Here is a 16,585-nt window from a genome sequence, read left to right on the forward strand (position 1 = left end):
CCCCAAGTTGCCTCCTGCAGGATTGGAACCTGCGAGCGTCCGGTTGTAAAGCTGCAGAACAAACCACTTCTCCGCTCAAAGAAATGTTCTGGCCGCTGCTCTTTCATTTATCTTCCTGGCCGTCGGGAAGTTAACTCTCCAGCTTGTGTTGGAAACAGGCGGCGGTCCTGCAGAGCGGCTCGGGTTTCAGGCCGTTTGGAAAAAAGCTATTTGAGCCATGAGTGGCATGGCGAGCGCAGAGAGCAGCGACGCTGGCTAACGTTACACACTTGGACTTGATGGATGGCGACCAACGTCACCAGAGCCGCTGTCGCTCCGGTCGGACCCAGACGAGGCGAGACGAATGGAAAACGCAGGAGGAAAGAGTCTAATCCTGTGTTTACAAGAGGCTCGGTTTTAAGAAGTAACTTTCCTGCTCCGGCAGTTGTGCACACATCATGTATTCTTTACGACGGACTTTTAAGGTTTTTCTGTTGTGTTTATTGTTCACATCCAGTAATTCATCTTAAGAGGTAAAGCTGCTCTCGGCTTTGCTCGACACACACTGTTGGAGGATGTGAATAAAAGAAGGTTATTCGAGTTCATAAGGGAGAGAAATTCCATTCGGGATAAAGGAAAAACTTCCTATTAGAAGGCAGAAACCTCGAGCAGAACCAGACTCAGTGTTCACGGCCTCCTGCTATGACCGGCTTTACTATAATCTGTATTTGTGACCCTGGTCTAGTAAGGCGCTATATAAATAGACATTATTATTAATATTATTATTATAATCTGTATGACACAAAGGTAGCTTCGTGTTAGCAAGAGGTAGAAATATCGGCCTTTTCTCATCAAGTTTTGCAAAGTTTTATTGCTTTTCAAATCCAGCTTTATTCGCCAAGTACACTGAACAAAAATAGAAACAAAAAACTTTTGTTTTTGCTCCCATTTTTTATTAGATGAACTGAAATTATTTTGTGTTTGTAGATTTGTTTTTAGATCTTTCAGTTCATTTTTTATATTAGTTTATATTTTTGTTCAGTGAATATATATATATATATATACAATATACACAGAATTGTCCTTCAGCTTTCATTGACTTTGATTTTGTTCAGGCCAAAAATGGAATGGAATACATTTAAAAACAGGTATAACATAAAATAACTGAAATCATTTTGTGTATGTAGAATCTTTTACAAGGTTATTGAATCTTTCAGTTCATTTTTTATATAAATTTATATATTTGTTCAGTGTGTTTATATATATATATATATATAGAGAGAGAGAGAGAGAGAGAGAGAGAGAGAGAGAGAGAGAGAGAGAGAGAGAGAGAAAATACACTGAATTTTCCTTCAGCTTTCATTAACTTTGATTTTGTTCAGGCCAAAAATTGAATGGAATACATTTAAAAGAATGTATAACATAAAATAACATACAAATAATAGTCTCCCAGTCATCACTGTGTGGTACTCTGCTGCTCCCATGACACCTTTGAACCAACACCCCTTAGGCAGGTGTTTAAGACCAGAGCGTTTTAAATTACAAAACTTTTTTTCAGAGTCAAAGTTGTTTTTTGCTGAAGAAAATCTGAGATGTCAACACAAGGGAATTCAACCCGGGACTACTTCGTCGGACTCACAGCAGTGGTTGTGATATTTTGCCGTGGGCAACCTGGAAACAAAATGCAGAGAATCAAGAGAATAAAAAATAAACCTTTCTAAAAAAGTTGAGGGTTTTAAGCGTGTGTTTGACGAAGTTTTCGTTTTCATTCCCTCTGTCAAGGAGGTCAAATGTAAATGACAGGTGTTCTGGAGTTAACTTTTTAGGCTTTTGTTTTCTTGTGTGTGTGTTTCAGAAGACTACTGCCACCTGCTGTCCAAGGGAGCTCATCACTGTTGGTTATATTTGACATGCTTGAAAAGGTTATTCATATGAAATATAAAAATTGCAGTGATATTGGTTTTAAAAACCACAATATGGGTGTAAGTGAGCTGCTTGGTGGAGGTCTGCGCTCTCATGTACAGAGAACGGCAGCAGAAGTCTGCCGTGGACTGAATACCAGGCCTGGATCAGGTGAAGCCTGGAGTGAATAAATCAGCAAAAGAGAATTTCTGAATCTCAAGACTTCTCCTGAGGTTCGAAGGGCAAATGCATGTGGAATAACTGGTGCTGTCAACGTCTCTGTCGGCTCTTGAAGGAGTCGCTGACGACACTGACTCACAAGACGAGGTCAGGAAGTTTCTCAAAACATATTCATCACAATGTTGCTTGACATCACCACGTGTGTGTGTTTGTTGTGTTTCTCTTACTTTCAGTGTTACTTACAGTTACTTACACTTATCTCAAACTCTTTCTATCACTATTTTTATTTGGATTTATATCTCTCTCTCAAAAAAAAAAAGTTTGTGTTGTTGTTTTTAATAATTTATTATATATATTTAAAAAATATATAAATAAACATTATGTATATATTTATCTATTTTTGGTACGTATGTATAATAATAGAAAAAAAGATTTATATATACTGTATATATATAACATTATATTTATAGTAAAAGTGAAGTAATTAGTTGTTGTTTTTTTATTTAATCTTATCTTTATCATCCATTAATGAAATATATATATCTTTATACATATATTATACCATTTTCTTTTGTGATATAAAATCATCTACATTTTTGGTTTACCCAGATTACATCTACTGTGCTAATATTTTCCACAGTTTAACTTATTTTAATTCTTTAAATTCTTTCTTGGGGTTTCACTTTTATTTCATGAAAATAAAATATTTATATAAATATATTTATTGCAGCATGGTTCAGATTTGATTTATAATTATTAAAAAATAATAACAATTTAAATCATAACTGAACACATTATCATTTATAATTTATGTTCACACTTGTGCCTTTTTAATTCAAATTATCATTTTTGCCTTCTTTAGATGGTCAAAACTTTTAAACTTTAATTTGAAGCGTGTTTCACTTTAGACTCTGATGTTTATTTGATGAAATATTCATGTGAAACTGCTTTTAAAGTTTTCTGTCACCTCGAAAGTTCAAGTATCTTGACAAATCTTTCTTTTGTGCAGGAGGAAAAACAACTGGCGTCATTTTACTGTCATGTCTATCACACGCCAGATTAAGACAATGATTAATGACCGAGTGGTTTCTATTGTGTTCTAGTGTGTGTGTGTGTGTGTGTGTGTGTGTGTGTGTGTGTGTGTGTGTGTGTGTGTGTGTGTGTGTGTGTGTGTGTGTGTGTGTGTGAGTGTGTGTGTGTGTGTGTGTGTGTGTCGTTCTCCTATAAAAAGAACACATAACCTTTCTTTTAATCCGGTGCTTCTATATCCAGCAGAAAGAATTCAGCAGTCGTTCATAAAGAAGATTATTTCTCCAACACTTTCCTGTCATCACTTTTATTCTCGCTAAATACTTCCTGTGACCTACTGTTGAACAAAGACTCCTGAACTCACCATGTGGACGTTTAAAGCTTCATTTAAGTCAAGAAACGTCGTATTTTAAACAATAAAATACACATGTTGGCTTTTATTTTGTTCTTATGAAAGATAAAATAAACTCTAATGCTATTGTTTAAGCAGGAGAACATGAAAATGTGACTTTTTGTTTCTCTAAATTCTCGATTAAAGAGTTTAATACATTAAAAACATCTCCTTGTAAGTTTCTGAAATGACCTGAGGTTGAAGAAATGTGTCGCCCTGAACTTCATCAGTTTAATTTAAATTAATTTGGAAAAATACCAGAATTTCTTTAATCTTTTGCATATTTGTTTCTCTTACGACTTTAAATAAATGTTGTTTATTTTCTTCTTTTTTTCAAGTTCTTATTTATTTTTAAGTATTTATCGGCTTAAATTGATACTATTTAAAATAAGAAAACTCTATATTATTTCATATTATTTTAACGGAATAGTGTTATTTTCATTTTAATATCACATATGTCTTTAAAGAATATTTTTATACAGTTATATTATGAAAATGTATTTCTTTTCTTTACTATTTCTACTAAAAAAAATTTTACTTTAAAGATTTAATATTTATTTAAGGTAAGGTAAGGTAAAACTTTATTTACTTACTTTATTTAATTTTTGAATGACATTGAATTAACGTATTCTTTTTTTTTAACCCCTACTTCATTTATTTTGTTAAGCTATAATTGTATTAGAGTACGTAATTCGAACCACATTTTAAATTTCAATTATCTGTTTATTTAAAATGTTATTTCTTTTGAAATGTTGATTTTGACATTATACTCTGTTTATTGTTAAATTATAAACGATGTATTGAAACAATAATACAGACACAAATAAGAAGATAATACATTGATTTATAACATATATTCAGCTCATTAGCGCCACCTTCTGTACATACCTGCTACTGACCTAAAAACGCTAAAATCTTACTTAAAATGACTATGAAGTGTGTATTTTAAATACTATATTTATATTAACGGATATAAGACATTTATACGACAAACAACTTTATTTGTTTGTTTGTTTTTTTGCTAAAGAATCAACAACAATTACCGACAACCGAGTGTGAAACTCAACTTTCCTACCGTCCCTGAAGTAACACCGGTAAAGACGCATGCGCAGGTTTGACGTTTCTGTCATTTTGAACCAGACCCGCGAATGCAACTGAGCGGCGACCATAACAAACTTTGTGAGCAAATTTAAACGCTGAATTTATTAATTTAAGGCTGAATTTATACATTTATAAATGAAAAACTATCACATACTTATTGTCACATAACGTATTTTGTTATTCTTCGGCTAACGTGATGAACCCGGGCAGTGTTGTTGTAGCATCAAGCTAGCTCGCGTAGATCAACATTAGCTTGTCACCTTTTCTCGTAATATATAGGAAATTATTTATATATACATCTTTGATATTATATATCTATGAACATTTTACAGATGTCGAATCGTTGAGTGTTGCATATTTACAATGTTTTGTCGCACGCCATCTAGTGACTTAAATACGTTAAAATTATATATAAAATTAAAAATATATATATATATGTTTATATAATAATAATTATAATAATAATTTTTAATGTGTCTTCTTTATCCAAACCAAGCAAGTACATTTATTAATTATTTCAAATAGGAAAAAAAAGCATATTCCAGTCACGTTACTTAAACTATTTGTTTGTTTACAGCAGAACGATGAGTGAACTTCAAGATGTCAGCGACTACTTCCACGAGCGACTGTCGTCCATACAACTTCTGCTGGATCTGTCGTCGGCAGGTGATGCGGAAACGCCTCGGTTTGTTTTTTCTCGTCTCAATGTTCCCTCTCCTCCCCGCAGACGTTCCTCGGGTCAAGATGACCAAAGTGGCTCAAGAGATCGTGTCGCTCGGGACTCGCCTGGAGAGGTTCGAAGCTTTTGTGGAACGACAGCGAGCACAGCTGGAGCAGCTGAAGGTAATCAGGGGTCTCAGACCCACCTGGCCCAGGGGGGGGGGAGGACTTGGGCTCCACATCTTTGAAGAATGGATTTATATTTAAGTGGATTGTTGTTCAACTAGGGCTGGTACCAGCACATTGACTCAGATACCGGTTCGTGAATGACGCTTTTTTTTCCTGATACCATTTAATCAATCAATTTATGAATTAAATATCATAGTACAAAGCTTGAGTTACTATATACACTTTGGCTACAAACTGTTCTTGAAGAAAAAAATAAGTGACAAATAACGTCGAGCGCACGAGAACACTTCCCAACAGGTTACAGATTAATCTGACGTTCACAGCCTTTGTCACAATTCAGTTTTTTCTTCAGATAAAAAAACACATGAACAAGTTTTGATAATGTTTGTGTATCACATTTTGGCACCAAAAGACAAAGCACTTGTCAATACTCGATACTACCAACGTATTTCGTTCGGTGCCCCAAAATTCTCAATTGTATTTACGTACGAAGTGTGCATTCGCTCACAGATATTACGTATAAATGTTTCTGATCAGGAACTATTTCATTTTTTAACTCCTTAAAGATTAGGAATATTTTTCGAGGACTATTTTTCTCTTTTTTTTTATTTTTATTTTTTAGAATTTGTTGGTCCATTTTATGGAAATTAGATTAACTAGATAGATGGATAAAACTTTATTGATCCCTCTGGAGGTCTCCTTTGGGAAATTGTTTTTCCAGCACAGAGCAACACAGACGATAGATTCAGGAAACCAAAACAAAGTGCAATAAAAAGAAAGTACAAGATGACACGATCTAAATCTAAAAATAAAGATCGTAGATCAAAGACAAAGGATACAAGGATTAACATGGAATATAATCATCTTTTCACTTCTGCCCCCAAACTCAGAATTAAACAATCTAATAGCAGGAGGAATGAATGAGTCCCTGAGTCTATTAGTGTTGCATCATGGGAGGAGCATTCGTGCTCCATCTGCTTCTCTGTTCACTGATGACAGTGTTCAGAGGATGATTTTATTTGAGCTCCTTCTATTCGTCCCGTGATGGCTCCTCATAACACTCATATTCTATAATGTGGCTCCTTTAAAAACACCTATTGCTTAAGTTTGTCATTATTTATGACCTCTAGATGTTAGAGGGGCTTTACCAGCGCAACCTTGAGGATGTGCAGCACATGAAGGACCACGTACCTGTTCACATGCCCAAGAGAAAAAGCCCGACAAAGTAAGGACACCAGGGGTTCATTATACAGAGAAGGAAAGAGAAAAGATGGATTTTTTATAGGAAGAATATGATCATGTGTATCTTTTCAGAGCAGTGGAGGCGATGGTGGAGAAAAGCAAAGCTGCAGGACCTCAGCAGGGGTCGACTGAAACCGGCAAGAGAGCCACCAGGAACATCAGGACGATGGCGGTCATCACTCTGCCGGAGTTCGAGAGCATCCCTCAGTAAGGGGCGACGATCTCAACAAAAGGTGAAGTGATGAGAAACCGAAACACTGAAGACGTTTGTCTCCTCAGGTACATGAAGGGTCGGACCGCGTACGACCAGCTGAACAACGCCGTGCAGGTCATCAACGCCGCCGTCGTCGCCAAGTACAAGATCGTCCGGGAGCCGTTCAGGAGCCTCAACAATCACTCGCGGAAACTCCTGCAGCGCTTCAAAGAACTGGAGACCAAAGACACCAAAGGTTGTGCTTCCTGGTTTGATTTGAAGCATTGGACTCAAAACTTTCCTTTGTGTGCAATTGTTTGCTAAAAATGAGGAGGAAAAAGATCAATTAGTTTCTTTTTAATTTCAACATGTGGCTAAAATATTGTTAATAAGTAACATTAAATGTGTATAAAAACAAGATATAATAACAAAAAAAAATCTGGGCATAAGAGAACAAAAAGTAAGAGTAGACACAAATAAACTTTTGGTAATGAACCAATTAATATGAGGCACCGGAAGAAAAATCCCAATATTAAAAAGTGCATTAGTATATTATTTTTTATTATTTTAAATCATAGGTGTCAAACTCCGTCCCTCCAGGTCATTTAAACCAGCGGTAACCAACCTTTTTGGACCGGTTGCGAAGTCTGAATGAAAATTCATGGGCTTGTTTGTAACATCTAAAACTTAACTAAACATCTTAAATTTAACGAGAATATGAAGAATGTGAGGCTCATCTGCGCAGCACACACGTGTATTATAGTTATATTTATTAAATACATTTTTTTTTTAATAAATCATGTCATCATGTGATGACGCATTAATATAATTTGTTTTCGAGGAGCTTCGATCACATGATCAACACGAGGTAAACCGTCTGCGCCTCGCTCGCTGCAGCTTCAGTTCGATAAAACTGACGTGATGTTGTTTCACGAGAACGTCTGTGACTCTCGTGGAGTCATTTTGTTCGTTGTATTATATAAACGGATCTTATTCCTTAATTACGTGTTAATATTTGATCAATATTTTAGTGACCAGGGCTGAACGATTAATGGAAAAAAATATAATTGAGATTATTGTGCTAAAATGTGCTAAAAGTGGGATATTTATGAGTCATAAATAAATCATACGAACTTCAGAGTAAAGAAATGTGAAAACACAAATTAATTCTTCTTTTTCTTCCTGCATATTTTTGCACAGTTTCTCGTGTGTTTAAGTGAATTTCCTGTCAAACACAATAATATATTATCATTTACACAATTGTGTGATTGCATGAGGTAACTTTGATGAGCACACACCCTGATTTAGAGAACCTAGATATGTGTGTATTCATCTATATAATTGATACTTATTTAAAGATTCATCGTTTAACGTTTTCATCTGTAAATAAATAGGAGGAAAAAAACGAGATTTCACGATGAAATAAAGAAGATCGTGAAGAGTTCTGAGCTTGTGTTGATGTTGCAGGTCAGTTCTTCGTGGTGGACGACGACATCAGGGAGTTCACTCAGGTGAAGGTGGACAAGAAGTTCCAGCTGCTGCTGAATATGCTGCGACACTGTCAGCGTCTGAAGGAGCTGCGCGGGGGGGGCTGCACGCGCTACATGCTGCTGTGAACCAGCACTACTGTGTCCTTGAATGAATGCTCAAAATAAAATGTTTAATTAAAATCATGATTATTTCTCTCTTCCTTTTTGATATTTTAAACATTAACACATTGAGTATATCTAAAAAAATATATATATCATGTATATGTATGTATATATATGTTAGTATTAATATTCAAAATTATACTAAAACTATTCAAGTACGATTTTTAAATTAATTCAATCTTGAATTATTACTTACTCGGTTATTGTATTCGATCTAGTCATAGAATTAATGGTCAATTTGATTTAAAAGTAAAGTTTCGGATCATATTTCAATTCGATTGATTGACAGGCTCGAAGTCGTTATTAGTGTCATCACCACACGATGGCGCCACACCTTGTACAATCCACCTCTCGTATTTATTCAAATTATTAATTTGTTTCTTAAAGTATATTATCTGTTGGGAAAAATAAACCGATAGATATTGTTAATCTACATTGTTGCTTCTCCTCAAAGTAACGATCAACCATTAAATTAACTTAAATGTGACGTCACGCTGAACGATTATTTTATTTTGAAACAAAGTGACAGGAAATCAAACGATTTTGGAGGTTTTAAAGGAGAAAAATAAAGTAAATACATGAAATAAATGAATGAAATAAAATATAAACTGAACTTGAACCAACAATTCTGAGCCGATTGTAAATATTAAACATTAATAGAATTTGACAAGAGCCTAAAATATTATTCAAGACAGCAAATTGTGAAGAAATTTTTATTTTATTTTTTTGGATGGGCTTTTATTTTCCTAAACTTCGACAGCGCCGCTGACAGAAATCGTTCGAGGCGAAGTGTGGCCCATCGTGCTCGACGTCAGGGGGCTCAGCATGGACCCAAAGTCTCCCCAACAAACTGCAGAACCGAACCGATGACCCTGGAAAATGGTACCAGTCCAGCGCTGTCGGGATCACTCCGTGGATTTATCGCCACTTTTTAAAGACTTTTCCTGAAATATTTTGGGGGAAGATTTTTTCTTTTTCTTTTTTAACGAAGAAAACACGAAGCTGTTGAGAAAAGAGCGACACGGTGAGTGAGAAAAGTGGCAGAAATGTTGCTTTAAATCAAAGTTTTGATACTTTTGAGCCTGAAAATGATCGTTTAATTCTCAAGTGAATGTTGGGAAAAGTTCTGAGAAAATCTTTTTTTTCTGCGACTTTACACAACACGACCCGGGGTCTATTTTTACACCCATGTTTTTTACGTTCCTGCCTGTTTTCTTGTTTTTTTCTGCCTCGAATCACTCGTTTCTTAAACACAATCGGTTCTGAAAGTGTGTCTGTGTTGTCGGTTCTGGTCCATGTTTCGAGTTCGACCGCAGGAACGTGAAGAATGCGAGTCCAGTTGTGATTTTAGCAACATTAGCTTAGCGTCTGTCTCCTCTCGAGCACTGGCTCGCGATAACATCGGAGTTTAAACGCAAAAATGTGTTCGTTACTTTAAGTTGTTTTTCACTTTTTAAATCCACGTAAAACTATTAAGAAAAGCGAGTGAAATAGTAGCAGGGGCGGATCTATGTTGTGTGGTGTACGTGGGCGAGCAAGGCTAGGAGACCCCCGAGCAGTAAAACACTTACAAATATATAAATATATTTTTTTTAAATAAGTAATAGGTATGTAATAAAACTCCTGCGTGTGTATATTTAGTTATTAATGTTAATACGGTTATAAGTAACTTTGAGGTACTGTAGTTTTCTTTAAAAAGTTCTAATAATATTGGTTCTAAAACATATTTAGTTAATAATATGAAACCATTACCTTCGTCTTTTTCAAGGGATTCCGAAAAGTCAAAACTTTAAGTTCATGTAACATGTGTGTGACATCTTTAAATGTCATCTTAAAAATATATATAAATGAATGTGGACAATTTCTCTATCTCCTGAAATGTTGATTTAATTGATTTAATTTTTTTTAATGTGTACCTGTTTTCTCCAATAAAAGTTTAATTTCATATATTTAAAATCCTAGTTTCTGTTTTACACACTATCCCACAACTATCACATGTTGTGGCTACTCAAAAGACACTGTTGTTTTTTTTCAAGTAACTAAAAAAGCTGTGGATGGATCAAAGATCCTAAATTAATAACATCATGAGGTCAAATACGACTACAAAGATACACGTTGTTTGCTTTTAATACTAGAATTTCAATTTTTCAGTTAAATGAGCTGGAGTCGACTGTATCCTCTCGTCCTCAGTCATTGCCTGGATTTCAATGTTCTTTTAGCTGCTCGGGTCGTAATTACTGCTGCCAGCTAGAGGCCGGAAGTTTATTTGCAACACAAAAAATGAACACAATTTTGAAAACCATTATAAAATTCAATGTGCACAAAACTTTTGAAAAACCTACACACTAGGAACATTTTAGGTTATTGTGACTATTGGGAAATTGTTATACAAACAAAAATGCAAAATTGGATATAAAACCTGTATTTTGTATTAAAAAATATAAATGTAACGAATGAAAAGAATACATGTTCACCATAAAAACTCACTACTTTGTGTGTGTTTTAGTGTAATTTAGATGCAAATCTAATCAAAGATTGAGACCATAATCAGTTAAATATCGTTAGTTTGTAAATTGATCTTGTATTTCAAATGATTTCATGTCGACACGACTGAACCAAAGCAACTTCCTTCAAGAGTTTGTAAAAAAAAAAAGAAAAGTGAAGTGAGAACTGGGTCTGCTCAGCTGCTTCCTGTTCCTCTCGCCCGGAATCGTGATTTCATTCTTTGTCCCGAGTGACGAAGCGAGGACTTGAAGTCGCTTCATTCGCGCTTCCTGGTGTGTTTCTGCTACCGTGGTGTGAGGTGATCCACTGGTGTGAGTCGATCCACTGGCACCACTGTCGGCCAGATGTCCAGGACCCTGGAGTGGAACCTGATGTTTGGACTTTGACTGTTGATCAGTGTGTTATGGATTAAACAGATGATTGTACAGGACGTTCTCAGGGAACATCCTTGTCTAGTGCTCGTGCAGGCCACTCTGGTTTCCTCCCACACTCTCAATGTGATCCACTGTAGACCTGTCCAGGTGCCTCTAACCCCAACTAGCTGAAATGGTCTCAAACAACCCTTTTAAGGGAAGAATGAAATTAAGGAATGTGCCTTGTTGTTGTTTTGCACAGCTGCATTAGAGAGCCTTTACCAGCTAATGGCTACATTAAAAAATAACTTTACTTATAGTTTCTTAAAGATATTTTTGGTTAAAAGAAAACAAAAGTGTTTAAGAATTTTAAGCTAGTCAGCAGGGATGTGTATTGAAAAGAATCAGGCGATACAATGCGTATCAGGATATAGTTATAGTGTAGTAACAAGTATATATGTGTAGTATCGTCGAGTACTTGACTCTGGTGTGCAGTATTTACAGACCACATGACTCTTGACGAAGTCGTAACTGCTTCCATTTGTTTTCAAACCAAAATATGTCCAAACATCAGCTTTAAAAGCTGTTGGGGTCGACTGTATCCTCTCGTCCTCAGTCATCGCCAGGATCTCTCGCGATTTCACCGTTTGCTGCTGAGGATGTGACGACACACAAAAATGAACAAATGTCATGAATATTTGCATGTTAATTGCAAATAAAAAAATAAAATAAACAAAGTCTTAAAATAAAACTTGAGCGACACAATTATTGTGTTCTACTTTGTGCGTTTACTTGCAGGGTAGCGTCATATATGACCTTTACTGTTAATTACAATGATCTGTTGCACGGTTTATCCGAGCCATCTTGTTTGTTAACGCCTTGCTCAAGGACGAACAGAAGACTAAAGGTTTCAAACGTTGACTCAGGATAGTTAACCCGTGAGCTTTGCTACATCAGCAAAAAATACAACAAACCTGGACGCTTTTAAAAGTGTTGGTCTTTCAGGTGATAAACCAGTTGAAATTCTTCTCTAGATTATCAGAAACATGCATTGAACTAGACCAGGCTCTGAAAATCCCAACACCACATACCAGTGACCCGGACAAGAACCAGGACCAGAAGAAGAACTAGACCAGGAATATTCGCCTGATCTGGTCCGACGGTACCTCGGTTCCCTGAAGAACCAGAACCGCACACCAAAGAATCTCATAAATCAGTCGTCGATCGTCTGAACCCCAGAAATTGGTACCAGTGTTCCCGGATCTTAATACCACTAGACTCGCCCATCGACGGGCCCGGGAGGCGAGTACTTCAAGAACGTCTGACCCAGACAGAGCCTGCATTGACTAGAACCACAGTAAAGACACCCACCCGAGGACCCATAACCAAAACCCTAAACCAGACGAGCGTTCATCCAGACAACAACTGGGTCTCGCTCCTGAACCCTCGAGGCAAATCCTCCAAACGTAGAACCCCCAAAATTCACTCGCCAAGAGTGGGTCGTTCTTGGAGGAAGTTTGACTTGGTCATCGTTCTGAGTCACGTCCACTGAGTAACATGAGAAGAGCCGCTGTGTAATTGAGTCGCGGTGACTCACTGGTGTGATCCACTGATGCCATGAGTCACTAAATACTACAACGGAACATTTTCTACATCTAGAAAATTCAATTCTTCCCTCAACACACTGATATTTCGCAATGTTTATTTTTTCAACAATATTGCACACTATCTGACTGAGGACGAGAGGATACAGTGACTCTAGCATCTTTGCTAAAGCTGATGTTTGGACATATTTTGGTTTGAAAACAAATGAAATCAGTTACGACTTTGTCAAGAGTCATGTGGTCTGTAAATCCTGCGATGACTGAGGACGAGAGGATACAGTGACTCCAGCATCTTTTAAAGCTGATGTTTGGACGTGTTTTGAAACGAATGAAAGTAGTTGCGACTTCATCAAGAGTCATGGGGTCTGTAAATTCTGCAATGACTGAGGACAAGAGGATACATTGACTCCAGCATCGTTTAAAGCTGATGTTTGGACATATTTAGGTTTAAAAACAAATGAAAGTAGTTGCGACTTCGTCAAGAGTCATGTAGTCTATAAATCCTGCAATGACTGAGGACGAGAGGATACAGTGACTCCAGCAGCTTTTAAAGCTAATGTTTGGACATATTTTGGTTTGAAAACAAATGAAAGCAGTTGCAACTTTGTCAAGAGTCATGTGGTCTGTAAATTCTGCAACACCAGAGTCAAGTACTCGACAATACTACACATTTATACTTGTTACTACGGTATCGTATTGGTATAGATTCTTACGATACACACCAATACCTTTTGACAACACTACAACAGTGAGTGCAGAAGATTAAAGAGATTAATCCGTTGGTTTTTTTTTTTTTTTTTTTCAGTAAAGTAGCCAAAAACAACTTGTACTTTGAAGTTCTACTGCAGAAGTCTGCAGAGTCTGCACTTCTCCATCCATTTTGTTCCACCTCCGAAGCCGGGATTCCACATCGTTCAAGTTCAAGTGTGAAAATCCGAGGAACGTGGAAAAAAATGGGTCGAGCTGTTTTGGTTGGAAGACGAGAAGGCCGAGCAGATAAAAGCCTAGACTCGGAGCACTTTTATATTTATAGCCTCCCGTTATCTCCCGGACGAGAGCGAGCGCGTCCTCCTCGCTCCTCCCCGAGTGGTGGTCCGTCTCACGGCGTGCGGGGGGTCGACCACACTCGGATGCTCGGCTGTTTGTCTATTATCTTCTTCCACTTCAGGGGGGTCGAGGCCTGAAACCGTCCCCGTCAAAACGTTAGAATGTTTTCTACCGAACAAGGATGTGTTCTGTGAACACGTCTGGAGGTATTTTAATAGACGATGGGAGGAAATATGTGACGATAAAGAGGAAAAATCCAGTCGTAATGCATCATCAGAAATTAAACCCAATGAATTGTTGAGCAGGTCCACGTTTTCTTTACGATGTTGCTTCTTAATAGTGGCTGTTTTTACTGTGTTTGACTTCATGTGCGTCGATCAATGTTTCCTAAAACACGTCTTGCCAATAAGTTATCGCGCTACATTATTCTCTCTCCGCCTAGAGCAGAGGTGGTTTAATTCGTCGTCTTCAGGGGCCACATTGTATACTGTTGTCGGGGTCCGTCGAGACGAGAGAAGGATCTGGAAATAAAGTGATTCAATTAGATGGGAAAACTTAAAATGAATAATTATTTTTTTTTCAATGTAGTCTTTTCATGCATTGTTTCTCCAATGCATTAAATAATTAACCCTTATAGTAAAGTGTATTTGTTTGTCATTGTTAGGATAAAGATATTTAGCCATTTTTAAGATAAAGTTAAATGAAGCATATATTGAAATAAATGGAGGTTCATTGAGTTACTTAAATTACAGTTGTAAACGGACACAATATATTTACTGCAAATACTTTGAGAAAGTTTTTCAGGAGTTTTTAAAGTGTGGAGTAAACATTGATATTTATTAGTCAATAATAAATAACCCGTCAGTCATTTTGCCCTTTTTGTCCAGCACATGAGTTGCTCTTGTTACTCTGTCATATTTACGTGCGTTTCCTGTGTAACAAAATAATATATCGTAATTTATCAGTTTAGATTGTGTGATTTTACACAGTAGTACACTTTGAAGTAGCGCACGCACAGACATCACACGTCTCACGAACCAATGTCAGGATGTAAACGTGTCTAAAAGTAAGTAAGGGTTATTTCTAAAGCGCCTTTCTAGACCAGGGTCACAAAGCCCTTTAACAATCCAAAACCATACCGGTTAAAATATATACTTTAAAAGGTCACATAAGACGAACACAGGAGTCACAGAAAATCAGGAATAAGCACAAATAAAAATGTCTAGTTTCCTGAAGGAGTCAGTAGATCATTAAACACAGACGTGCTCTAGTAGAAGAACTCGCATTTCTCCGATCCTCAAAACACTGGCTGCCAGCTGGTTCTTTCGTTTATCTGAGCTGCCATGATAATATTAGACGATTGTTGGTGCGTTATCAACTCTCTACTCCGTGTGTTGTGGTCATATCGCGGTCTGAAGAGTGCGGATTATGACGAGTGATACTACATGTCGTCATGTAAATACTGCGGCTCTTTAGCTTCTGTAGACGTCAATGATCAACAATGTCTCTTTACGTTCGTTCTGCTTGGCGCCGCTCGTAAGTCACGTGACTACATGACGGCCCAGAAATCAAATGTCAAACATATCAAACATGTTTTTTAGGGTCTTATTTAGTTTCTCTGATCATAAATACAACCTCAGTGAAAAGACAAAGCTTGAGGAACAAACTAATGAGCCTCCACAAACTTTGTCACATCTCTGAGGCGGAGAGACTTTTAAAACTTAAGTAAATAAGTTTTACATCAAAGTAACAGAGGTTTGTGTGTCGAAGGAGAGACACATGGACTTTATCTACAGATAAAATTAAGACCGGTTTTAATTTAAATCGTATAAAAAAGAGATAAAAGTAAGAAAAATACGATAGAATATTTAAAAACTACATTTTGGCCTTAAATAAAATATTATTTGTTCTTCTCACGCTTATATCGACCCATTTAATACTCAACGTTTATATTTTCACCATAATAAACGTTGTTTCGGTTTGTCTAAATCAAGCCAATCACAGAAGGCCTGACGCAATATGAACCAATCAGAAGCAACGAAAGGCGGGTTTTAAATCTGGAGAGTACAGGCTAAACTTTACGGTGAATTCCCTGAGAAATTATAAATTAAATCATATATTTTTTAAACTTCATGTGCGAAGAATGTTGTTCAGATATGAAAAAACCAGTCGTCGATTGAATAAGTTACTTATTTGTGTTTATTTACTTAATAAATCTGACACTCAAGGAGTCAGTGCCTGACCAACCATGAACCTCACTTCACTGTCAATCAAAGCTATAAAAATGATGATTTGATGTGACGTTGAACAAATGAAGTCACTTATTCACTCATAAAAACTCCACAGCTCGGCCAAATATCCCTGAGATCTCGGCGTCCGACTGTATTAATAACAACCTGAACTTTGCTTTACAGGAAGAAGAAACGACTAGGTCTGTTTACACATGTAGTTCTGCTGAACCAGTGGATGATTAACGGGTCGACGTGTGCGACTGTGTCGGTTCCTCTCGTCCACACTGATTTAATCCTGGACATTGATTTGCTCGTCCAGTTCTCAGT

General features: G+C 36.7%; 2 protein-coding genes across 5 annotated transcripts in view; both read left to right on the forward strand.

Annotated features, from left to right (window-relative positions):
- The first annotated feature begins 4,616 nt into the window (after positions 1–4,616).
- On the forward strand, positions 4,617–8,542 carry ska1 (spindle and kinetochore associated complex subunit 1). 2 transcript variants are annotated; one of them, XM_087797525.1, is made up of 7 exons: positions 4,617–4,660; positions 5,163–5,248; positions 5,310–5,425; positions 6,562–6,656; positions 6,746–6,880; positions 6,953–7,122; positions 8,334–8,542. In XM_087797525.1, the coding sequence occupies exons 2-7, from the start codon at positions 5,167–5,169 to the stop codon at positions 8,480–8,482; spliced, it is 747 nt and encodes a 248-aa protein (XP_087653651.1). In that variant the 5' UTR covers positions 4,617–4,660; positions 5,163–5,166; the 3' UTR covers positions 8,483–8,542. The 2 variants fall into 2 exon arrangements, with proteins under 2 accessions (XP_087653651.1, XP_087653650.1); XM_087797524.1 differs by having other exon boundaries at positions 4,621–4,660; positions 5,160–5,248.
- A 763-nt stretch (positions 8,543–9,305) lies between these two features.
- LOC148073412 (A-kinase anchor protein 13-like) overlaps positions 9,306–16,585 on the forward strand; it is a 79,068-nt gene continuing 71,788 nt past the window's right edge. For 2 of the 3 annotated variants that reach the window (XM_087797376.1, XM_087797378.1), the window contains exon 1: positions 9,307–9,542. The gene's annotated coding sequence lies outside the window, so the exon portion shown is untranslated. Of the gene's footprint in view, positions 9,543–16,585 lie in introns of all 3 variants that reach the window. The other variant, XM_087797377.1, reaches the window with a different exon arrangement.

This window comes from Callionymus lyra, chromosome 8 (genome assembly GCF_982586985.1).
Source record: "Callionymus lyra chromosome 8, fCalLyr1.hap1.1, whole genome shotgun sequence".
NCBI classification, from domain to species: domain Eukaryota; kingdom Metazoa; phylum Chordata; class Actinopteri; order Syngnathiformes; family Callionymidae; genus Callionymus; species Callionymus lyra.